The sequence below is a fragment of the Ipomoea triloba genome, chromosome 1 (assembly GCF_003576645.1).
Source record: "Ipomoea triloba cultivar NCNSP0323 chromosome 1, ASM357664v1".
NCBI classification, from domain to species: domain Eukaryota; kingdom Viridiplantae; phylum Streptophyta; class Magnoliopsida; order Solanales; family Convolvulaceae; genus Ipomoea; species Ipomoea triloba.
This window is the reverse complement of record NC_044916.1, coordinates 30,073,284-30,094,282: the sequence shown is the minus strand read 5'-3', so window position 1 is coordinate 30,094,282 and position 20,999 is coordinate 30,073,284. Positions and strand designations below refer to the sequence as shown.

Genomic DNA, 20,999 nt, shown 5'->3' with positions numbered 1-20,999 from the left:
GGGAGAAGGGGGGGGGGGGGGGGGGGGGACGGTGGAATAGAGAATTTGAACAAGTGAGTTGAAAAGTAGCGCACACACACAAAAGCAGAAATTGTGTGGTTGTTAATGCGTTAAACAAATCGCCAAAATAATAAACAAGTCACCAAAATTATCTTGTTGTGTATGATAGTAACTTTGTCGGACAGAGGGAGTAAAAATTTGTTTTACGCTCAAGATTACAGTGTCTAGAAGTGTGACTGCTTGTTTAATCTGCTTTCTAACAGGCCCTGGCGAAGACATTGACCATACCACAATTAGCTTACCTCAAGGAGCAATTCACGTTATTAGGGCCAAGCAAAAATGGGAATATATCTCTACAAAACTTTAAAATGGTTTGACCTCCGCATCCTTCTCTGCTCCCTTTTATTATTTTAAATTGATTCAATGGATAATACTGAGAGAAACATGATTTGGCAGGCTGTGACTAAGAACTCAACTGACGCAATGAAGGATTCTAGGGTCTTGGAATTTGTTAGCACGGTGAGATTCTTGGCAAATTTTATTTTTCTTCTTCATTTGGTATATAACTGATTATATGCTAAAATTTTCTAAAAGTAAAGTGTAAAGGAAGAAAATTTGCTCAATGGTATTTTTATGTGATGCAGGTGAGTTCTCTCCAATATAGGAAGTTGGATTTCGAGGAATTCTGTGCTGCAGCAATAAGTGTTCATCAGCTAGAAGGAATGGAAAGCTGGGAACAGCATGCTCGACGGGGCTATGAGTTTTTTGAAAAAGACGGGAACAGACCTATTATGATAGAAGAACTTGCCTCAGTACACTCTCACTCTAATCTGTTTGAAATTGCACTTAACATTGCTAGTATATCCAGGTTTAAGGGCTCCTATCATATTCTTGTGGGGTGCCCTTGAAAACAAAAAGGATGAACATGGAAGTAAATGCATGAGAACAATTGAAGCAAAAATTAAATGCTATATAGCCCCAGGATGTTCAAATTATGCATCGCATATTAAAATATCTTAATCAGTTAACACTTCATGAAGTTTCCTACAATATTTTCATGTAGCCCCACAATATCTTAATCAGTTAAATACTTCATGAGTTTACAGTCCTATGATAGTTTCATGTAGCCCCAAGACGTTAAATAATTTCTGTAACTTGCTTTGCCTTGAGAGAATTGTTGCATGATGTGTTCTTTCTAGCTTCATGCTGATCGATGTTTCTGTATATCTTTATCTTTGTCATAGGAGCTCGGACTTAGTCCTTCGGTTCCAGTTCATGTAGTTCTGCAGGACTGGATAAGACATTCTGACGGAAAGCTCAGCTTCTTGGGGTTTGTCAGGCTTCTGCACGGTCTCTCAGCCCGAGCCCTCCAAAAGGCTTGATCATCCTGCTCGACTAAATGAAATGCATCCATCTTTGAACTAATCCATGTCAGAGATAGAGTTCTTCGTGTCCAACGGGGGAGCCTACGCCACGCCTTTACTATTGACAGGGCTGGTCAAGGATATGATCAAGCTACAGCTTAATTCGATCATTCAAAGCCATTTGCAGCATATTCAGTTGTGAGCATGCATCTCTGGGTTTCTCAGAAATTTTTATTTTTCTTGCATATTATCTGGTGCCATCAGATGTAGAGGATTGTACAGAGGAAGGGTAGGTTAAAAAGTGTATGTAGATGATTTAAGCTCAGCACTGCACTGAAATTAAATGAGTTTCTGTGGCTTTGGATGTATTCCTTGTGNGGGGGGGGGGGGGGGGGGGGGGACGGTGGAATAGAGAATTTGAACAAGTGAGTTGAAAAGTAGCGCACACACACAAAAGCAGAAATTGTGTGGTTGTTAATGCGTTAAACAAATCGCCAAAATAATAAACAAGTCACCAAAATTATCTTGTTGTGTATGATAGTAACTTTGTCGGACAGAGGGAGTAAAAATTTGTTTTACGCTCAAGATTACAGTGTCTAGAAGTGTGACTGCTTGTTTAATCTGCTTTCTAACAGGCCCTGGCGAAGACATTGACCATACCACAATTAGCTTACCTCAAGGAGCAATTCACGTTATTAGGGCCAAGCAAAAATGGGAATATATCTCTACAAAACTTTAAAATGGTTTGACCTCCGCATCCTTCTCTGCTCCCTTTTATTATTTTAAATTGATTCAATGGATAATACTGAGAGAAACATGATTTGGCAGGCTGTGACTAAGAACTCAACTGACGCAATGAAGGATTCTAGGGTCTTGGAATTTGTTAGCACGGTGAGATTCTTGGCAAATTTTATTTTTCTTCTTCATTTGGTATATAACTGATTATATGCTAAAATTTTCTAAAAGTAAAGTGTAAAGGAAGAAAATTTGCTCAATGGTATTTTTATGTGATGCAGGTGAGTTCTCTCCAATATAGGAAGTTGGATTTCGAGGAATTCTGTGCTGCAGCAATAAGTGTTCATCAGCTAGAAGGAATGGAAAGCTGGGAACAGCATGCTCGACGGGGCTATGAGTTTTTTGAAAAAGACGGGAACAGACCTATTATGATAGAAGAACTTGCCTCAGTACACTCTCACTCTAATCTGTTTGAAATTGCACTTAACATTGCTAGTATATCCAGGTTTAAGGGCTCCTATCATATTCTTGTGGGGTGCCCTTGAAAACAAAAAGGATGAACATGGAAGTAAATGCATGAGAACAATTGAAGCAAAAATTAAATGCTATATAGCCCCAGGATGTTCAAATTATGCATCGCATATTAAAATATCTTAATCAGTTAACACTTCATGAAGTTTCCTACAATATTTTCATGTAGCCCCACAATATCTTAATCAGTTAAATACTTCATGAGTTTACAGTCCTATGATAGTTTCATGTAGCCCCAAGACGTTAAATAATTTCTGTAACTTGCTTTGCCTTGAGAGAATTGTTGCATGATGTGTTCTTTCTAGCTTCATGCTGATCGATGTTTCTGTATATCTTTATCTTTGTCATAGGAGCTCGGACTTAGTCCTTCGGTTCCAGTTCATGTAGTTCTGCAGGACTGGATAAGACATTCTGACGGAAAGCTCAGCTTCTTGGGGTTTGTCAGGCTTCTGCACGGTCTCTCAGCCCGAGCCCTCCAAAAGGCTTGATCATCCTGCTCGACTAAATGAAATGCATCCATCTTTGAACTAATCCATGTCAGAGATAGAGTTCTTCGTGTCCAACGGGGGAGCCTACGCCACGCCTTTACTATTGACAGGGCTGGTCAAGGATATGATCAAGCTACAGCTTAATTCGATCATTCAAAGCCATTTGCAGCATATTCAGTTGTGAGCATGCATCTCTGGGTTTCTCAGAAATTTTTATTTTTCTTGCATATTATCTGGTGCCATCAGATGTAGAGGATTGTACAGAGGAAGGGTAGGTTAAAAAGTGTATGTAGATGATTTAAGCTCAGCACTGCACTGAAATTAAATGAGTTTCTGTGGCTTTGGATGTATTCCTTGTGCACTCAACTTTCTGAATAAAAATTTAAATTTGTTGTGGCCCATTTCATTGGCTTCTTCATACAAAAAAACTGCAGAAAAAGAGAATAAGCACTAAGAATGCAGTATCTCTATGCTGTTAATCCAAAGTGCAGCTTGGCCAAAAGCACTTCCATGCTGAAATCTCCTCTTCATTGTAAAGCTTTCTGATTCCACCATAGAACCCATCTACTTCATTCCCAATTTCTTGATGATCTTTCCTGTTTATTGCCGCCTGTCGCCATCTCGAGCCCGGGGAATACTGCCTGAACTCCAGTATCACCATGTCTGTCAAACATGAATTTAAAGCTCAAGACTAAGACTAAGAAGATGAAACTGAGAAGAAATCTGCAAGCTTTAAGGTTATTGTAATATTGCCCATTTTTTCCTCACCACTGGTATGACATTTGCAATACAATTTACTGCCACTGCAAGATTCCAAGTGTCCTACAACTCCAAACCACCAACCTGCAAGGCATCTTGTCAGATCCCAGAAATGGCTGCAAATCTGGGATTTTACAGAAAAGAGAATTAGCCTTGAATTGTTTGACATTTTTACCATAAGGGAATTCTTTGTTCTTTCTCCACTGGATCTCAATATGGTCATCTGGTTTTAGATCATTTAAGCAATCAGAGATGTGAAGAACATGAGAAGGAGTATCCACAGGTGGGGCCCTTATCCTATTCCTCTCTATGTCTTCCTCTATTGACCTCCACCCTTGTGTCAGATACCTGCAATGTCAAGAAACAAGATTACAACAACCCTTACTGACAACAAGTGACCATGTTCTTAGGATGGGGTTTCATTGTACCTTGCCCTGAATTTGTCTGCATTAGAGTCATAGTTTACCTCAGCATCATAACAGGATAGTGTGAACCCAAGTTGCCCATTCTGCACCTTAAAAAAGAAATAATTTATAATGGACTGTCAAGAATCTATAAAACAGTTAAGTTTAATGTTAAAATTCACCAAAGAACTTCAAAACTGAGGAAATTACCTCGCGGTTATAAACCTGAGCTGGGAACCAAAACTTGCCACTTTCAAGTGAGAAATATAAAGCCATGATAGAGTCCTTGTATAGAGAGCTCTTGAATCTATTTTCTTCTGCTTCTGGTCTACTCAACAGGAAATTTGCAGAGCTCAAAAAATACCCAAATATATCTGTCTGATTCTTGGAATTCAACTGGACAGACCTCTTTCTTGAGGCAATGTGGCTTTGCCATTCTCTACAGGCAGCATTTCCAATCAATTTCCCCCATTTCTGAGCCATGTGTTTTCCCCACAAATGGTCACTCACACACTTCTCCCTCAGTGAACTGCAAACCCTACCCACACTGCATAGCTCAGCTGGTGAAAGCCTCTCGAGAATGCAGTCCAGAGCCAAGTCTGGCAAATCCAGCAGAGTGGTCTCCTCCTTAAACCCCACATTCTCTGGTCTTAACTTCACAGTACCCGTCTCCATCGTCATCGGGGTCAAGATTCTTGCAAAATTCAAGAAACCATTCAGAAAGTCCTTATCTTTTCTGAACCATGTTACCAAGAATCTTGAGAACTCCTCCCAGAACAAGGGCAGTGGCCAAATTCCCATGTCAGTGTTCCCAATTGAGGATTGGCTCAAAGGGTGAGTGGCAGTTGGAGAGAAAGATGAAAGAAAAATCAAGAAAGCTTTGGGTTGGGGTTCCTTGTGAGACTAGTAATTATAAGGGGCTGCATTTATATCCTGGAGACACCCAAACTAAACCAGTTTTATACCCATGCTTTTAAGGAAGGATTAACATAGTAATTAATTACTGTAATAACTCAATTCAGGAGAGGGACAGTTGGACAACACAACCGACAAAGACAGCTCAGGTAGTTGGGAGTTACAAGTGACTGAATCAACCACCAATTTCAAGAGATATATATGGTTGGTTCTTAAATGTCTTGGGCACCCAGGAACAGTGAATTGCCACTAGAAGTTGAGGGTGGGGGCAAGACAAAGTATGTGTTGGCAAAAGCTATCTGTGATAAAATTGAGGATGAATACTAAGTGGTAACTCTAAATTTCATCCAACAATTTGTCTGGGCTTATGTGGGATGCTGTCTTTCATCTGATTGATGTGATATACGGTGTTTTTAATTTATAAATATACAAGAAAAAAAGGGGGGAAAAGTGGGTGTCATAGTTGAACAAAGTGATTACTGAGGTGGCCATGGAAGGCCATCTGAAGCTTGCCTAACTTCTACCAACCCCACAAAAGCTACTAATCTCACATGAGGATCGCAGACAGGCCATGTGGATTGTGGAATGCATTTGCTACACAATCACACCATCAACTGGACCAACAGAAAATGAAGGGTTTTATTTTTTCTTTCCTTGTGTTTTTGCATGTCTGTTCTTTAGCATGCATCATTAATTTGCTTTAACTTTTCTTCTTTTTATGGAAATTTCTATAATAACAATCCTAGCCAAATTGGTTAGGTTGTTGATATGGTAACCATAAACTTACAAGTTCAACCCCCAGCGAAGTGACTTATTGGCTTTCTTGGTTTAAGCATGTCAGCTAAACAGCTATAGGCAACTTAAATTGGTTTACCTCCTCTATGTGGTCCTTTGCCGGTTAGGGCCATAAGGCGGGAACAACCTATTGGTCTTCTTGGTTTGAGAACTAACTATAGACAACCTATATTGATTTATCTCTTTCATGTAGTCCTTTATCGGCTAAGGGCGATATTTGTCCAGTGCACACCCTCGGGTAACGATTGCGGGTTTCTTCATCACCCACCAAAAAAACATAACCTCAACATGTTACAAGATCAACTCCGCCTATTGGCATTCTTGGTTTGAGCCAATTAGCTAATAAGCTATAGACAACATAGAATGATTTATCTCATTCATATGATCTTTTGCCGGCTAGGGCCATAGGACTCAGAGCGCACACCCTTAGTAGTGAGAGCATCCGGCCACGTCACCCAAGAAAAAACGTACCCTCAACGTGTTACAGATCAATCTTGACTTGGAATTCACTAATAAGTTGTATTTCTAAGGTGCACGCAACGTGGCAGAGATTCCTTAAATCACACGGAAGTTAAATTAGTTAAGCTAACTTGACGGCCAATTTAGTTTAACAACATCTGAATACATACATGTGAATTTTAGCATTTTGACATATTGTAAAACTCAGAGATATGGTTGAATAAAAATTAAAATGAAGTCAAAGGGAATATTGATTATATTATTTTTCTCTTTACATATTTCTGCAGATAGACCCTATCTACTGTTTCCCTTGTTCAGACAACATTTTCACATTATTGATTCCTATTGTTACAGAGGATAAAATTAGAGTACAGACATAATATATGCTACAAATCATATATTTCTAAATGCACAGATAAATCACAACAGATGCCACCTTGCGTTTTGTTTCTGGGTCTGCATCTGCTGTTAGATGCAACGGGTCTGCAGAGGATCGAACGGGGTTCCTTATCCACACGCAAACCTTCGGCATCAATGGGCGGTTTATCACTCGCGTGGCCTTGCAAGCCAAAGAGAGCTGAGGGCACGAAGGCGGGAGAAATAGTCGTGTATGGCAAGAAGGGAACGGGCTGATTGTCGGGTAGTCAATATCCGGTGCATTTGCTGCAGTGTCTGTTGTCGCAAGTTATCCGCCTGGTAAATGGAAAACATTATAAGAGTCTAAAATATGGTCTGCACAATTGAAGCATGTGCTCCATCTCAACTGAAAGCCTAAGCTGATAGTTGGAGTGCACATTTATGTTTATATATTATTGTGTTGGAAAAGCATTGGTTGTTTATCATATAAATATTGGTAAAAATAATTTTACTACAATAAACTTTGTCGAAATTTTACCTGGCGGAGGAAACCTTCAAGGGTGCCTAATTTTCCCATGGCCATTGCCATTTGCCCCATGTAGTTAGCAACATTTCCAGATGACCCTTCAGGACCGGAAGCTCCCTTGGCCAATGTTTCCGCAAGAGATTGCTGCAATGCATCCATTCCTTGCGAAAGAGCATCTTCGGCCTCGTGGGACGATTGCTGCAAGCTGTATATGCCTTCCGATTGCTGCTCAGTTAGAGGTTCCAATTGATTCACAAGAAGCTGCAGGATCATCCACGCATCTCAGGAAAATATGACCAAAAAAGTAATTCCATTCACCCATAGAAAGTGTAAGCATCAACGATAAGAAGTCCAAAAGTCGGGAAAATAGGATGAAGTGAGTTATGAATGACAAAGTACTTGAGGATAAGACGAACAGAATATTTGTCTAGGAGTGAGCGTGAGACATACCTTAAGAAGTTCAGATGGACGAAAGCCACCGATCCACATAAAACACCGCTCTGCAGGGGTTTTCCACATTCCCGACAATACATGGAATACATCAGCTTTGGCTGCATTTCCTTTCAGCCTGTAAATTTCATCAAAGTGTGCTTTCACATTGTCAGTTATAGTCCGCAGATCAGTGTCACTTGCGTGTGCATTGACTGCTGTCCTTAATTCATTAATATGCCTATTTTGCTCTTCCAACCACCGTCCATATTCTACATCAAACGCCAAAGCCCCTGCACAACGGCAAATCAGAAGGGTGATCTTGCCTGAGAAAACTCTTCGTAAAAGTTCAATTAGAAAACATCTAATGAATAAAGTCAAAACCAAGATAACAAGTTCAACAACCAAAGCACTAAATCCTCCAGTCCAAAACATTTTTTTTTTTTAAATCACCTTAGTCTTAGAACCATCCACCTAAAACAAGTACACTTAACAAAATGGAGCTCACTAATAAGGTATTTTGAAAAAGATAGCAAACTTTGCAGTGTTCAAGCGCTATACTTTGATCTCACATGACATGACAGGACAAAAATGAAGGCCTACCATTAGTGCCTGCTCCATGGGACTGATCTCCCGAGCTTGAAATAAATATGCCCTACATTAAGATAATGACCTAAATATCAAAATTATTCAGGTAAATTCTACAACACTATTAGGAAAAGGAATCCTGAAAAGCCCAGCACATCAAACCTGTTGGCGTGCTCGCTGAAGCTCTTGTTCTAGTTGTGTTAGCTTAAGTCTGCTATTCTCCAGCTGTTGTACATAGGCCTAATTGCCAGGTTTGAGTTAATATCGCAAAAACACAAGTAAATTTGGAGATATAATTAGGGAGTCGAAACTCGAAAGAGGCTTACTTTCTTCCTCAACCGGCTTTTTCTTGCAGCTTCACGGTTTTGTGCAAGTCTTCTTAATGTCTGCAAAAAATTCCATATAATCAAGAGAAAGTTGGACCTTTTTTTTTTTTTGGGCAATTCACCATTAAAGCCATTATGTGCAAGAACTAACCTTCTGATCCACGTTTTTTCCTTTTGATTTGTCACTGGAATCAGAAGCTAAGACACCGGCAGATTGACCCATTTCATGCTAAAATAAGCAAAAGAAACCCATAATGATAAAGTTTAAGTTAGAGCAAAGTACAAAATCGCTAGACCATTTGAGAGAAATTAATGGGACTTGGTTTCAAATCCAATGGCATAATAGCCCGATTTTCGAACTAATATAAAGCAAGGAGTCCAAAGACACGAGGATGACACAGATTACCCCTTGATTTTTATCATCAGCATCCATATCTGTTGAAGTATCAGTGTGGGAGCTGGAATCTGCCATCTGCGACTCGGCCCAATTCTCATGATGAGTAGATAGAGGAACTTGATTCGTCTGTATTCCTCTTTGCAACTGAAGTGCCTGGGATCCGGTAGCAGCAGCAGACAAACTTGTGCTTAGAGAAGCAAGATTCTGAAGAGTCAATGAAAATCAAGATTTAATCAAAACACAACAAGTATAATACTTAAGTAAACTAATGGAATTTTATCAGAAGGGGCAAAAACAGTAACCTTGTTCAGTGCTCCAGACACATCAGTGCCCATTAATGAATTAGTTCCAGATGTTGAGCTTAAAAGGGGCCCTACACCACAAAAAAATTCCATTGCACACTAGAAAAGAAACCAATATAGATATAATGACACTCATCGTATAAGCAAGCAATTAGTGTGCATAAGAATACTGAGTTCTTCAAGCATTGGAAAGTTCATAATCAAATTTCATAACATGCACTTTCTTGCACCATAACTAAAGATTCAATTTTGATAAGAAAAAGAAAATTAGTCCCGATATCTTTCAAAATTAAACGACCTTTCCAAAATGATAAATCCCCAAACACCACATAAGTTATCAGTCACAAATATGAAGTACAAGTCATTTAGATTCCCAAAGGTCTACTATACTACACCTTTCTTCACTAAATTGATAAGCATATTTTTTTCTCTGCCACAACCATCTATTTTCCAGTTATATGGAGTAGTTTAAAAATCCAGGTCATTTCACCTAAATATGTTCAATGGCTTATAAAAGGGTCCTAGAAAAATTGGAAAGTTCCTCACACCATTTGCTAAATAAAATATAAGGAAGAAACACAATTAATCCACATCCATAGTGAAAGAAAAACCAAAAGAATGTTAAAAGATACCAAATTTCTAACAATAAATGAAATGGTACCAAAAAAAGAATGTGGATAATCAAAAGCAAGGATAAAGATACAAACTTCGACTAGCATTAGCACCATCTCCAATTCGGAAACCAAGATATTGCTCAAGCACCCCATAATCAGATATAACTGGATTCTGCGTAGTGTTCCCTTCTGTGCCCCTGGAATCCAAAAGGCCAAAATATCAAACAAGTCAGCTTAATTTTGAATTAGGTTCAAGATAATCAGTAAAAGTTGATGTACTAAAGGAGCCTCTGCTCATAAATTAACAATCACGACCACCATATACATTGTCAGAGGTCAGACTAGTGATTCTTCATGGGTTACAAAAGTGATGCATAGTCTTATGAGACATAAATCATATCTCCATGTCGAACTGAAAATACATTATAAGGACATATTTCTTGGACAAAAGTGGCCCATAACTGCAATTCTTAAAATTGAATCCTTCTGAGTATGAAGCATGAATTTAATAGAAGCACAGGAACATTTGTCTTATCTTGGGGTTTTTTAAACAAAGGAGGTAATCTTGTGCACAAGAAAATTAATATCAAAATCACAACAACAAAAAAAAAAAAAAAAAAAAAAAAGGCATAAAGAGAGAATTACATAGGATTGGAAACTGGTGTTTGAGAAATGAAGCTTGGCATCCCAGCAGTGACAATCTTATTGCCTTCCCTACCAACCTTCAGTGTGGAACTACCACCCATGAACCAACCATCGTCAAAGTTTTACAGTTCCCACAACTCAAAATCAAGAAATCTCCAGTCCAGTCGAATTTGAGCTGCAAAAACTTACAAAGCCCAAAAATCAATGCTTTGAATACATAGAAAAAAACCCAGAACTCCCAAAACAATCACTACTCATACAAACCAAACGTGCAAATTAAACTATACAAATCAAACCCAAGCCAGGTTCCGTGCAAACTAAAACCCCCTTGAATACCCCCTTTTTTTCTTGGGAAATCACCATAAAGCTGAAAACGTTTTCAATAAAATATACCAAAAATCATACTTCATCACAGAATGAAGAATTACCTAGACGCTGAGAGTGAGTACAAGTTCACAAGGGTCAAGAAAGCATGAAAGTGAGGTGAATTTAGATTCGAAATGATTGGGGTTGGGTGGAGTGAACAACATGATGTTCATCTAGAAGTCTCCCTCTTCCTTCCCCACCTCCGAATACATTTTGTGCACAAAATTCCACTGACCCAGCAGCATCTTTTTTTTAGCACTCCAGTTTTTATTTTATCACAAGAGAGATGGGTGACGTTCAGATGATTCCAAGCTAAGGAAGACCACACGTCATCTTCAAGTGCTGCTTTTTTCAAACCCAATTCCAAGACCATCACCCCTCCCTATGTTATTCTTACATTTTTTATACTCCATATTATTTTTTTTTAGTCACGGACTTCAATTTCTTAACAGTATAATTTTTTTTTAATATTATTGACTCTGTTACAATATAGTATTAATTAACTCTTAATTTATGTGACTTCACCACAAAAATTTTGGAGTCTATATTATACGGAGTAATTATATACTTATAGCATAAAATGTTAAGATCTTCAAAGCGCAAATATGTTTGAAGTCATGACCAAGAATTCTTGTCTTAATTTATTGCTTTAATTAATTGTTATAAATGATACATAATTTACAATAGATATTATTTTTATTTCTGTTCGTAAGCTTCCAAGTTGTACCAAAAAATTCCAAAGTTATTATTAAAGTTTTAAAGTAACACAAAGCAATAAAAAATTGGAACCAATAAAATACAACTTCATGTCAACATCTAATTAGGAGTGTATCCATAACCACCAAAAGTAAATAGAAAATGCTTTTTTATCTTTTTAACTACGATACATTACGTCAAAATATTAACGCAAAAAGTTAGCAGTAAAAAGCGATTTTAGAAACCATACTAGACTACAGTAAAAAGTTAAAACTGCTGCAGGATTTTTTTTTTAAAGACTAGGGACTTCTATTACATTGTAAATCTGTTCAAAACTACATTTTTAACCTATTGAAATACACAAAGTCAGATATTGTCCCACTAAACTTAAACTCATGACCTCTCATTTGGAAGAGTCACTTCGTACCACTAGACCACAAAGTCATTGACACGAACACAAACACAATACACAGTACATCGAAAATAAATATTTATAGGAATTGCAAAAAATGTTTAAACAATTGATATTTATGCATATTTAAACAAAATAATTTGTAAATACACAATTGTGCGTTTTTCTGTCGTTTCTGAGCTTGCTACTGCAGTTCCTTGACTTGGACCTCGTATTGGTCGCCGGAAGAAAGAATTTTAACGGCGACCGTACCTCGGCGCCACTCATCACTCCCAACTAAGATCAGCCTGCCTGCATTTATCCGAGCAGCCCGTTTGAACACCCTATCATATCAACACACTTTATATCAGAGACTGCAATTTATGCATAACTCATGATGACAAGTTCAGTACCAATCAAGAAAATGAGATACCAATTAGGTAACCCAGCCAGCCAAGTTGGTTGGGCTGTTGATAATCACAAGGTTACAAGTTCCACAGTAAGAGAGGCATGTTGGCCTTCTTGATTTGAGCTATGTGCAACCTAGGCGGGTTTACCTTATTGTGGCACTTTGCCAGCTAGAATCACAAGGTGAAATTTACCCAGTTTTCCTTGTCACTCAAAAAGGAAAGAAATCTCTATACCATTTCAATGGTTTGTTCTCCAAAACCAGATCGACGGTCTGCCCTTTCTCCCGGAGAATGGCTGCAACAGAAGAAGCAGCGCCTTGGAGATCAGGATCCAAGGAGCAGACTATGTTGTCTACTTGCAGGCTGAGTTCTGGTACAAGCCCCTTCTCCTTAAGAAGCTGAACATCATATATAGGTGCAGTTTAGAATTTAGACATGTTTCCAAACCATTCTACTTGGAAATGTATAGTAGTTGAAAAGAATCATGTTTCCCTTGAATGTGCAGATAGATTTTATGAAAAATGTGGCAAACACCGAGTTTCAACTCACTTCTACTATGACTGCATCGCCAAATCCAAAGCCACAAGCCGGAAGGTCATCTCCTCCGAAAGTGGACAGCAATTTATCATATCGTCCACCACCACATATGGCTCGCAATTTTCCTTCTCTATCAAATCCCTGCAAAATACAGTGATCGCTTGATATGCATTGCGATGCATGCAAAGCAGCGGTAAAAGTAAAATTTCCGCTATTACTTATTTGCTAGAAGCATTTTCTGAAAGTCCAACCTCAAAAACAATTCCGGTATAATAGGCTAGACCACGTACAACTGATGCATCAAACTGGATCCACTCAGAATAACCATACTTCTCAGCCAATGAAAATAGTTTCTTCAGATCAGCAAGTGCTTCGGCATCAGTCCCAAGCTTCTCTGCAAACGGCAGATACGCCATCAGAAGCATGAAAATAACAATACGCTTTTAAAGACCACGTAAAGTTATACGTATCCCTCACAATCTAAAGATTGTTTAAAACACCACTGTCAGAGTTTCAATTCTAACTGCCAGCAAATATCTAATTGCAAAAGTACTAAAGTGAATCATTAAAACTTTATCCTCAACCTTGTAGGAGCAATCTTCAACTTTGTCATAAAGAAATATACATAAATAGCTGCTTATGGTACATCTGACATGGAGGTCAGGGGATAGAGCTCCTATATGACACTCCACTCCCAATGGCTATAAGTGGGGTTGACACCAATTAAAGTCCCCATCTTTTGAAATATTTCAAGCCAAAAAACATTTTAAATGAAAAGGAAAACATTTAAGCCAAAAGAAGAAAGTGGTTAAGGTAAGTTAATAAATGGAGAGGTGTGGCATTCAAAACCTTCCAACTTTTCCAAAGACTTCACGGAGAGGACTTGCAATAGTTCTTCAATTGCCACCTCTGACAACTCGGCTGATTTAAGCTCTTTCTTAATATCTTCAATAGGAATCTTTTCCAACTGCTTCCCAAAAGTACAGTAGAGTAGACATCAGAAAAAGAGGTGAAAGTAACACAAACAATCAAATGCAAAATAAAAACACAGTGCAGATTCTACTATCATAGCCTCATCAGTTCCATATAACTAGAAGAAAACAGAAGATCATTGCCCTACTTATAGTATACTTTTAGTTTAGTACCAATGAGAAGTGTAATGTTAAAGAAGAGTGCTCTATGCTTGAATTGCTGCTACCTCTTGCTCAGATCTCAGAAACAAACCTCCTTTTTTATTACTATTCGACTCCATCAAGCATTAACCTCAATTTTCTAGTGCGCAAAGGTTGAATTTTAATTAAAACTTGGCTATTGTCTATTGATATTTCAATGTCTGAGTCAAGTGAACCATAATGGGATCTATAAACTAAATGGCAACAATATTTCAAGTGTGAAACCACTATAGAAGCAAGTTCAAAATACATAATTAATGCATCTTACCAGGGTGGCAGATAAGGGCAAAGGAGAAGAGAATTAGAAAGTGTTTTACAAGGAATAAGAAACAAAGAAAATGGTTGTTACTAGTACGTAACAAGCTACCGAGGATCATATCAAGTGATAAAAGCATGAGATGCTGATGAAAGATGACTAAAGTGTAGCTAAAGTAACTGCAGACCAACAGATGCTACAGTACAGGGCTGACCTTATCTATAATTACGCATACCCTACTGAACATATGTTCTGGAACAGAGTAGCAATGCAGTACTTCTTGCAAAACCTGTGAAGTCATAATTAGTGACACAAAAGGGGAGCATGTCATACTTCTGTAAGACTATTGAACTTGATTCAAGAAGTATTTATGTATCAAACTTCTCTGCAAGCACATACATGTTTGTGAAACATAACAAAGAAAAAAGAAAGCATATGCTCTACCTCAGAGAATACAATTATGTTTTCAATGTTTCTATAGTTCAATAATACAAGCCCACTAACAAATTAAGCTCAAAATGCCTCTATTTCATATGTATAATTGTTTTCTAGAGGGGAGAGACATGGTCCTTACCTTCCGACTAGAGACCTTAAATCCAACATCCAATGACGTGATGCCAATGCGCTTGAAAAACGTAATGATTGAGGAAATTAGCTCTGCTTCAGCCTAATATAAAAACACACAAGAAACCAAGTTCAACATGTATCATAGAGAGAGCTAAATTAAAATGAAAAGTGTGCCCCCGAAGTGGGAGTGTGGTTATTACAGCAACTACAAATATATACCCTTATCACCTAATCCAACATAACGCTAAATTAAAATGAAAATTGTGTCCCTCAAGTGGGAGAGACTGTTGTTATTACAGCAACTGCAAAAATATACACTTATCACTTAATCCAATGCAATAAAGTAACAAAGGCAACTGTGTCTTACCCCAAATCCTACTAGTACTTACTAAACCTAGTAGAAAATCATAGTGTTGCAATAACCTTAGATTAAAAATAGAACTCAATTTGGCCATAAAAGTAATCAACATATTAGAGCAGACAGTATAGATTGTTGATCATAGTTGGGAAACTCTGCTTTCTATCTCTTATGTCCAAGAGAGAGTTTCTTGAAAATTGAAATGCCCACTCTAGCATATATTACAATAGAACTTCAGTTCAACTACCATAGAGAGAATAGGAACAAGTACCGATCTCTTTTCTAATCGTTTTTCAAAGTAATAAAAAAATTAAATTAAAAAGAGTACTAAGGGAAAAATATAGTTGGCATACAGTAACATCAGGCACACCAATGATATCCATGTTCCACTGGTAATGTTCACGACGTCGGCCCCTGGTCATTCTTTCATAACGCCAACACTGCCCAATGGCAAACCATTTTAGTGGAAGGGGTACTGATTTTCTGGACACGAAAAAAACACGGAGATCAAAATCTGGCACGATTACCTGGATACAAAAAACATGATTATCAAATAAATACTTATGGATGTTCCAGGCACTTATCAAGGTAAATTTTTTACAAATATAATGACCAAGAAGTTAATGATACATAATATTTTTCTATGCACCAAATAAGAGAAGATAGAATCTATGTACCCTTTCTGTATCACAAGTCTTGCCAATGAAGGAGTAAGTTCAGGCCTCAATGCAACTCGACGGTTTCCCCGATCTTCAAAACAGTAAAGCTTTCAAGGAAAGAAGACAGATTAACAACAGAAACCAGAATCAATACCTTCCTTACTAAGTTTGGCAAAAGTCCACTATTTTTGTTCATTACACAAATCTAAATTCAAGTTTACAATCTCCTCCTTTCATTATTTCTTGATCTGATCCTTGACTCTGCCTGTTCTATATCCATTACCCACTGAACATTTGAATTAGAGTAAAACTTCAAGCATTTAATACCAGAAATGCGTAAAACAAAGCATCAAAGCAAGGAAGAAAGTGCAAACAAAGAGAGAAAAGTTATCTAGATATACTTCAAGGGATTAGAAAAAATGAAGCAAATTAATTGGAAAAGTAATCAATTACTACATTCTTTGGTAATAATTAAAAGACTTAATCAAATGTGAGTATTGACTATATCCACAAACCTGGTCTCTGATCTCCTCCCCAGCTTTCCTAATAAACAGAGCCTCTGACTCTAGCACAGGAAAGTCCACCTCTTCAAACCCAAATAATTGTGAAACCTAAAACCCATGATAAGAAATCAGAAAGTGCTTTTAAAAAAACTTGTACAGCTGAACTCAAGAATCATGCTTCATTTCAATGTACATTTCTATTTCCAATCTCGATTTTGCATGAAGTCCAAGTCTTGATCTTCATGTTTAGAGACATGCTTTTGTATTGAATTTAAAATTTGTTCCATAACTCCAGAAAGCCAATTATCTCTGACAATTATTCAATTAGCATAACAAATATAAAATGCTAGTCAAATTAACTCTTTAGTATTCATTTTCTACATTCATGGTAAAATTCTTAAACCTATAGAAGCAAAGACTATATGAATGTAGAAAGATTGAGAAAAATGCAGACCTCTCTGAAGTTCTGAAAGAGCCAACTACGAAGACGCATGTCTTCAGGGGGGAAGTCTCGGGTGCCTTTTGGAGGATTGACTTCAATTTTCTGCACGCCATCGAGTTGGGGCGGAGGTGCGGCGAGAGAACCGGACCTGCCCGACCCGGCATTCGCGGCAGGCGACTGTGCAGATGATTCTACGCATAATGAGGATGGAGAAGTGGAGTGGGAAAAGAGAGAGAGATTTAATTGGCGGATAGAGGAGAGTGCAGTGGCCAGCCGCCGCGGGCGGTGGCGGTAGATAAGGAGGGAAGGGATGGAAATCGCCGGCATGGATTCAGCTTTGAGTGAACGCGCCGCGGCACGCGTTCCCTTTCAATCAAAGTAAAAAGGTAAAAATAAAAATACTCGTAAAAGAACAAGGAAAAAAGAAATCTTCAGAAACCCTTACCAAAGTGGTCATTTTTCACTCCTTTCTATGCCTTTCAATTCAGGCATCTCGTTGACTCGAACCCGGAACCTCTTTTTGATCATTTCTCTCGTCCCCAGGCCGCAACGGAGAAAACAAAGTTAACGGTCACATACTCACATTCTCAATTTTATCTATCACACTCACACAACAGTAGTCAGCCATAGCAAAAAGCTCATTTTCTTGCTATTCTAATTCTAGGCAACAAAGTAGTAACCACACTCACCTTTTATAACATTGTAATTAGAAATGTCCTCTGTTAGCCCCCTCTTGCATGTAAATCTCTATAGAATTTCCCGAAACGCATATTGATTTTGCTCGCTCTCATCCAGATCGTCCTCAAATTTTTTACAAGTTTATCCTTGTAGATGAATTGATTTTCACAGAAAAGTCTGATTTTTTCTGCTTCGGGTTTTATCTGGGTGTCTCAAAATTCAGAAAGTTTGTTGATTTTTGCTGGGGGGTTTTGTGTTTGTTGTGTAAAGTTATAACCTTTGAGGAATTTTTACTGGAATCCAGAAATTTTCTTGCCCAATTGAAACTGGAAGGGTCTGAAATTTTGGGATTTTTTTATTAGATATGGTGAATAATCAGGAGAATGGGGTTAAAACTCCATCTAAAAGGGGAGGTGGTGAGGCAACCAGGTCCTGTGGCACTACGATTTCAGGTCAATCTGTGTCAACTAGCAGCAGTGTTGGGTCACCAACCAGCAGAAGCGAGGCTGCTGTGCTCACTCCTGCCAGTGAGATCACTTTTGCTCAGCTAAATAACCTTGACATTCATGGTGATGATGCAAGACCTCAAGAAGCTGCTGGGTCAGACCTTTGACTCTCCATTTAGCTTCTTAATGTTGTTCCAATCCATTGCTAGTACAAAAGTTTTGGAATTTGTGTTTTTTTTTGGTTGTGTGGAGTTGTTAAATATTTGCCATGAACTGGATAGTCAGTGTTGATGATCACTCTGAGAAGCACTGGCATTCGGATGTGACAAAAGGAATGTTCTGAATGATGCAAACACAAATGCAGAAAGAGTATTTAGTGTTTCATATATCATAGGTCTTTCATGCAGGCTGAACTACCAACATTTCATTTTGCTTGGTAGTTGTGAAGAGTATGGTTAGGTTCTTAAACGCCAATTTTATTGTGCTTTTTTGGTATCATGCTTATTGTATTTTGACTGTGGCCACAACTAAGAATGGTTCCTGGTCGTAACAGGAAGAAGAAAAGAGGACAACGAGCATCTGGTGGGGATAAGAGTGGTAGAGGACTCAGACAGTTTAGCATGAAGGGTATTTGTTCTCATTAGTCCTTTCTTTAGATTACCAACATTTTATCTATTTTAGGATTTCTCTTGCAAAATGGCTTTGATTAACAGCTTCATGAAGATTAACATCGTTCCTTGCCTTTCTAGTGTGCGAAAAAGTGGAAAGCAAGGGAAGAACCACGTATAATGAGGTTTGTTGAATCATGGAATATGTAATGCTGTTAAACTTCAAAATCTTTCCTATAACTTGCTAAGTTTTCTGTAATTTCTCATATACATCTTTCACAAATGGCCTGATTTGAGTATTGGTACATGTTATTTATGTTATCTGTGCATGGATATGATAAAAACATGATGTTTTGTTAGTGTGGCTTCGCTAACAATGTTTTATGCATCCTATTTTACAACATTTTTAATCTTATTCTGTTACTAAACTGGTACATTTTACTGCAGTTCAACTAATTGCTTGTTATGTGTGAATAATTGGAGAAGTAAATGTCTTATCCAGGTAGCAGATGAACTTGTAGCTGATTTTGCTGATCCTAATAACACTCTTGCATCCCCAGATAAGGTTTAAAAAAAAAAACTATACTACCTTGAGTGTATAGTTCTCCACTCTTATTTTCTTTTAATTGAAACAGATAATGAAATCAATGGTTTATACCTGACAGCAGCAATATGATGAGAAAAACATTCGACGACGGGTATATGATGCTTTAAATGTTCTTATGGCAATGGATATTATCTCAAAAGATAAAAAAGAAATACAGTGGAAGGGTCTGCCACAAACAAGCATCAATGATATTGAAGAACTAAAGGTTTGGTTTTATTTTTATTTTTTGAATTTTAATTTTCACCCCATTTCCCTTTCTAGTTTGCTGAATATCTCTCTCGTTAACCTGACCTTCATTGGCACTTATTCTGGCTTTGCTCTGTAATTAGTAAGGAATTTATTTTAAGTGGTGCTATTCATTTATCTATTATCATTGCAGAGTGAGTGCCTTCGATTGAGAAATAGGATTGAAAGAAAAGCGACCTATTTGGAAGAGCTGGAAGAACAGGTAGCGTTTCTATCTAGTCACTCTAATGGTCCGGTATCCTGAATATGGTGAAAGTTTTATGTATTCTGGAGGGATGACACCAATAGCTATCTATTTTTCCAATTCTTTCCAGTTTTCTTAAAGTTTCTTCCTGCAAAAGTATGTAGGTCTTCAAAACCTCATGAAACGCAATGAGCGGCTGTATGGCTCGGGAAACTCTCCAAGTGCTGGTGTAGCTTTTCCGTTTATATTGGTTCAGGTACAATAGCTGCACAATTTCTTTAACCATTGTTATTGATTAAAATGTTTCTTGAGATCGATCTGTTTGTATAAATGTTACCTTGAATTACAAGGAGATCTATAAAAGTGACAATGTATGTTTTGTTAACATATATGCAAAGTCCCGTTGATGTGTTAGTATCAACGCCACAACACATCTCTAGCATCTCACTTTGTTTTGCTTTCGTGAACTGCAGACTCGACCTCATGCAACGGTAGAAGTAGAAATATCAGAAGATATGCAATTGGTGCACTTTGACTTCAACAGGTTAGCAATCTCCCAACCTTTATATTACACTTAGGTGCTTGACAATGGTTGTGCAACTTTCTCCGACCTTTTTGAGCCAGTTGTGCTTTACAATGTAGTCTTGTGAACGTAATGTTGCAATATATTAATAAGGCAATATGTGTGCTTATGCTATTGCAGCACGCCCTTTGAGCTACACGATGATTGTTATGTCCTCAAGGCAATGAAACTTTGTGAAAGACCAAAGCGTGATGATGGAGGGGAAAGCTCCAGCACTCCCATCGTGCTCCAACCGCAGATCCCTCACCCTCCTGTACCAAGCATATCTGGTATCCCTCCCGCTTCACCTCTCCTCCCGGGAATACTCAAGGCACGCATCAAACATGAACATCCTTCATCGAGCACTTGATCGTAGTATCGTACTATGTTGTTGTTGTAGTCGTTTCATGTCACATGTATATTGTGTAGAATCCTATGCAGGATTTCAGCTCTTGCAACTCAGTCACATGATTATGTGACATTCCTTTTGTACTTGTTCAAAGCAGAGAATGCTTTTTTAGGACTTCTTGGAGAGCTGATTACCTGATTCACATTGTTGTAGGATCTTGTGTTTGCCTCATAGCATATTCTCTGTAATTGACCTGTTTACTTTATACTTTTTACTAGGAAAGCAAATTGCATTTACAAAGTATGTTTTAAAAAATGGGATTGTTTGA

At 38.0% G+C, this 20,999-nt stretch overlaps 6 protein-coding genes across 9 annotated transcripts in view; 3 read left to right on the top strand and 3 right to left on the bottom strand.

Moving 5' to 3' along the window:
- Positions 1–1,732, top strand: part of LOC116001633 (CDPK-related kinase 1-like) — a 6,615-nt gene extending 4,883 nt beyond the window's left edge. The window contains exons 8-11 of the mRNA XM_031241529.1: positions 264–371; positions 457–519; positions 645–812; positions 1,245–1,732. Of these exons, the coding sequence (XP_031097389.1) occupies positions 264–371; positions 457–519; positions 645–812; positions 1,245–1,382 (477 nt within the window). The 3' untranslated portion in view covers positions 1,383–1,732. The remainder of the gene's footprint in view (positions 1–263; positions 372–456; positions 520–644; positions 813–1,244) is intronic.
- Positions 1,733–1,775: 43 nt separating this feature from the next.
- On the top strand, positions 1,776–3,519 carry LOC116001656 (CDPK-related kinase 1-like). The gene is made up of 4 exons (XM_031241559.1): positions 1,776–2,107; positions 2,193–2,255; positions 2,381–2,548; positions 2,981–3,519. The coding sequence occupies exons 1-4, from the start codon at positions 2,105–2,107 to the stop codon at positions 3,116–3,118; spliced, it is 372 nt and encodes a 123-aa protein (XP_031097419.1). The 5' UTR covers positions 1,776–2,104; the 3' UTR covers positions 3,119–3,519.
- LOC116001642 (F-box protein At2g26850-like) lies at positions 2,721–5,488 on the bottom strand. 2 transcript variants are annotated; one of them, XM_031241549.1, is made up of 5 exons: positions 4,492–5,488; positions 4,306–4,385; positions 4,053–4,225; positions 3,887–3,961; positions 2,721–3,781 (listed from the first exon to the last, which is right to left on the bottom strand). In XM_031241549.1, exons 1-5 carry the CDS (start codon positions 5,080–5,082, stop codon positions 3,594–3,596), a joined length of 1,107 nt encoding a protein of 368 aa, XP_031097409.1. In that variant the 5' UTR covers positions 5,083–5,488; the 3' UTR covers positions 2,721–3,593. The 2 variants fall into 2 exon arrangements, with proteins under 2 accessions (XP_031097409.1, XP_031097400.1); XM_031241540.1 differs by having other exon boundaries at positions 4,306–4,391; positions 4,492–5,487.
- Positions 5,489–6,666: 1,178 nt separating this feature from the next.
- On the bottom strand, positions 6,667–11,257 carry LOC116027932 (transcription factor TGA2.2-like). 2 transcript variants are annotated; one of them, XM_031269729.1, is made up of 12 exons: positions 11,063–11,257; positions 10,635–10,818; positions 10,083–10,186; positions 9,376–9,446; positions 9,083–9,277; positions 8,828–8,905; positions 8,677–8,736; positions 8,513–8,590; positions 8,366–8,417; positions 7,784–8,055; positions 7,346–7,594; positions 6,667–7,143 (listed from the first exon to the last, which is right to left on the bottom strand). In XM_031269729.1, exons 2-12 carry the CDS (start codon positions 10,733–10,735, stop codon positions 6,997–6,999), a joined length of 1,407 nt encoding a protein of 468 aa, XP_031125589.1. In that variant the 5' UTR covers positions 10,736–10,818; positions 11,063–11,257; the 3' UTR covers positions 6,667–6,996. The 2 variants fall into 2 exon arrangements, with proteins under 2 accessions (XP_031125589.1, XP_031125579.1); XM_031269719.1 differs by having other exon boundaries at positions 10,635–10,809.
- A 723-nt stretch (positions 11,258–11,980) lies between these two features.
- Positions 11,981–17,553, bottom strand: LOC116021425 (histidine--tRNA ligase, chloroplastic/mitochondrial-like). Its single transcript, XM_031261941.1, has 12 exons — positions 17,437–17,553; positions 17,004–17,357; positions 16,562–16,657; positions 16,065–16,153; positions 15,741–15,870; positions 15,037–15,129; positions 14,677–14,751; positions 13,884–14,001; positions 13,286–13,428; positions 13,047–13,175; positions 12,732–12,895; positions 11,981–12,431 (listed from the first exon to the last, which is right to left on the bottom strand). Exons 1-12 carry the CDS (start codon positions 17,446–17,448, stop codon positions 12,293–12,295), a joined length of 1,542 nt encoding a protein of 513 aa, XP_031117801.1. The 5' UTR covers positions 17,449–17,553; the 3' UTR covers positions 11,981–12,292.
- On the top strand, positions 17,312–20,986 carry LOC116021441 (transcription factor-like protein DPB). Of its 2 annotated transcripts, XM_031261942.1 has the most exons (10): positions 17,312–17,377; positions 18,032–18,269; positions 18,669–18,742; positions 18,865–18,908; positions 19,226–19,288; positions 19,389–19,535; positions 19,710–19,778; positions 19,918–20,016; positions 20,234–20,304; positions 20,464–20,986. In XM_031261942.1, exons 2-10 carry the CDS (start codon positions 18,034–18,036, stop codon positions 20,690–20,692), a joined length of 1,032 nt encoding a protein of 343 aa, XP_031117802.1. In that variant the 5' UTR covers positions 17,312–17,377; positions 18,032–18,033; the 3' UTR covers positions 20,693–20,986. The 2 variants fall into 2 exon arrangements, with proteins under 2 accessions (XP_031117802.1, XP_031117803.1); XM_031261943.1 differs by lacking the exon at positions 17,312–17,377 and having other exon boundaries at positions 17,652–18,269; positions 19,392–19,535.
- The last annotated feature ends 13 nt before the right edge of the window (positions 20,987–20,999 follow it).

What these genes read in the sequence shown, in the direction of transcription:
- LOC116001656 (XM_031241559.1), top strand. An exon ending in TCTTGGAATTTGTTAGCACG is followed by an intron (nt 2,256 to 2,380) that starts GTGAGATTCTTG and finishes TATGTGATGCAG; the next exon opens with GTGAGTTCTCTCCAATATAG. An exon ending in TGATAGAAGAACTTGCCTCA is followed by an intron (nt 2,549 to 2,980) that starts GTACACTCTCAC and finishes TCTTTGTCATAG; the next exon opens with GAGCTCGGACTTAGTCCTTC.
- LOC116001642 (XM_031241540.1), bottom strand. Translation starts at nt 5,082, where the DNA reads ATGGGAATTTGGCCACTGCCCTTGTTCTGGGAGGAGTTCTCAAGATTC. An exon ending in CTCAGGTTTATAACCGCGAG is followed by an intron (nt 4,392 to 4,491) that starts GTAATTTCCTCA and finishes TTCTTTTTTAAG; the next exon opens with GTGCAGAATGGGCAACTTGG. An exon ending in GAACAAAGAATTCCCTTATG is followed by an intron (nt 3,962 to 4,052) that starts GTAAAAATGTCA and finishes GATGCCTTGCAG; the next exon opens with GTTGGTGGTTTGGAGTTGTA.
- LOC116027932 (XM_031269729.1), bottom strand. Translation starts at nt 10,735, where the DNA reads ATGGGTGGTAGTTCCACACTGAAGGTTGGTAGGGAAGGCAATAAGATT. An exon ending in TGTCTGGAGCACTGAACAAG is followed by an intron (nt 9,278 to 9,375) that starts GTTACTGTTTTT and finishes TTGACTCTTCAG; the next exon opens with AATCTTGCTTCTCTAAGCAC. An exon ending in GTCCATCTGAACTTCTTAAG is followed by an intron (nt 7,595 to 7,783) that starts GTATGTCTCACG and finishes ATGATCCTGCAG; the next exon opens with CTTCTTGTGAATCAATTGGA.
- LOC116021425 (XM_031261941.1), bottom strand. An exon ending in GGGAGGAGATCAGAGACCAG is followed by an intron (nt 16,154 to 16,561) that starts GTTTGTGGATAT and finishes TTTCCTTGAAAG; the next exon opens with CTTTACTGTTTTGAAGATCG. An exon ending in GCGATGCAGTCATAGTAGAA is followed by an intron (nt 12,896 to 13,046) that starts GTGAGTTGAAAC and finishes TATGATGTTCAG; the next exon opens with CTTCTTAAGGAGAAGGGGCT.
- LOC116021441 (XM_031261942.1), top strand. Translation starts at nt 18,034, where the DNA reads ATGGTGAATAATCAGGAGAATGGGGTTAAAACTCCATCTAAAAGGGGA. An exon ending in GAAGAACCACGTATAATGAG is followed by an intron (nt 18,909 to 19,225) that starts GTTTGTTGAATC and finishes TGTCTTATCCAG; the next exon opens with GTAGCAGATGAACTTGTAGC. An exon ending in ATGATATTGAAGAACTAAAG is followed by an intron (nt 19,536 to 19,709) that starts GTTTGGTTTTAT and finishes TTATCATTGCAG; the next exon opens with AGTGAGTGCCTTCGATTGAG.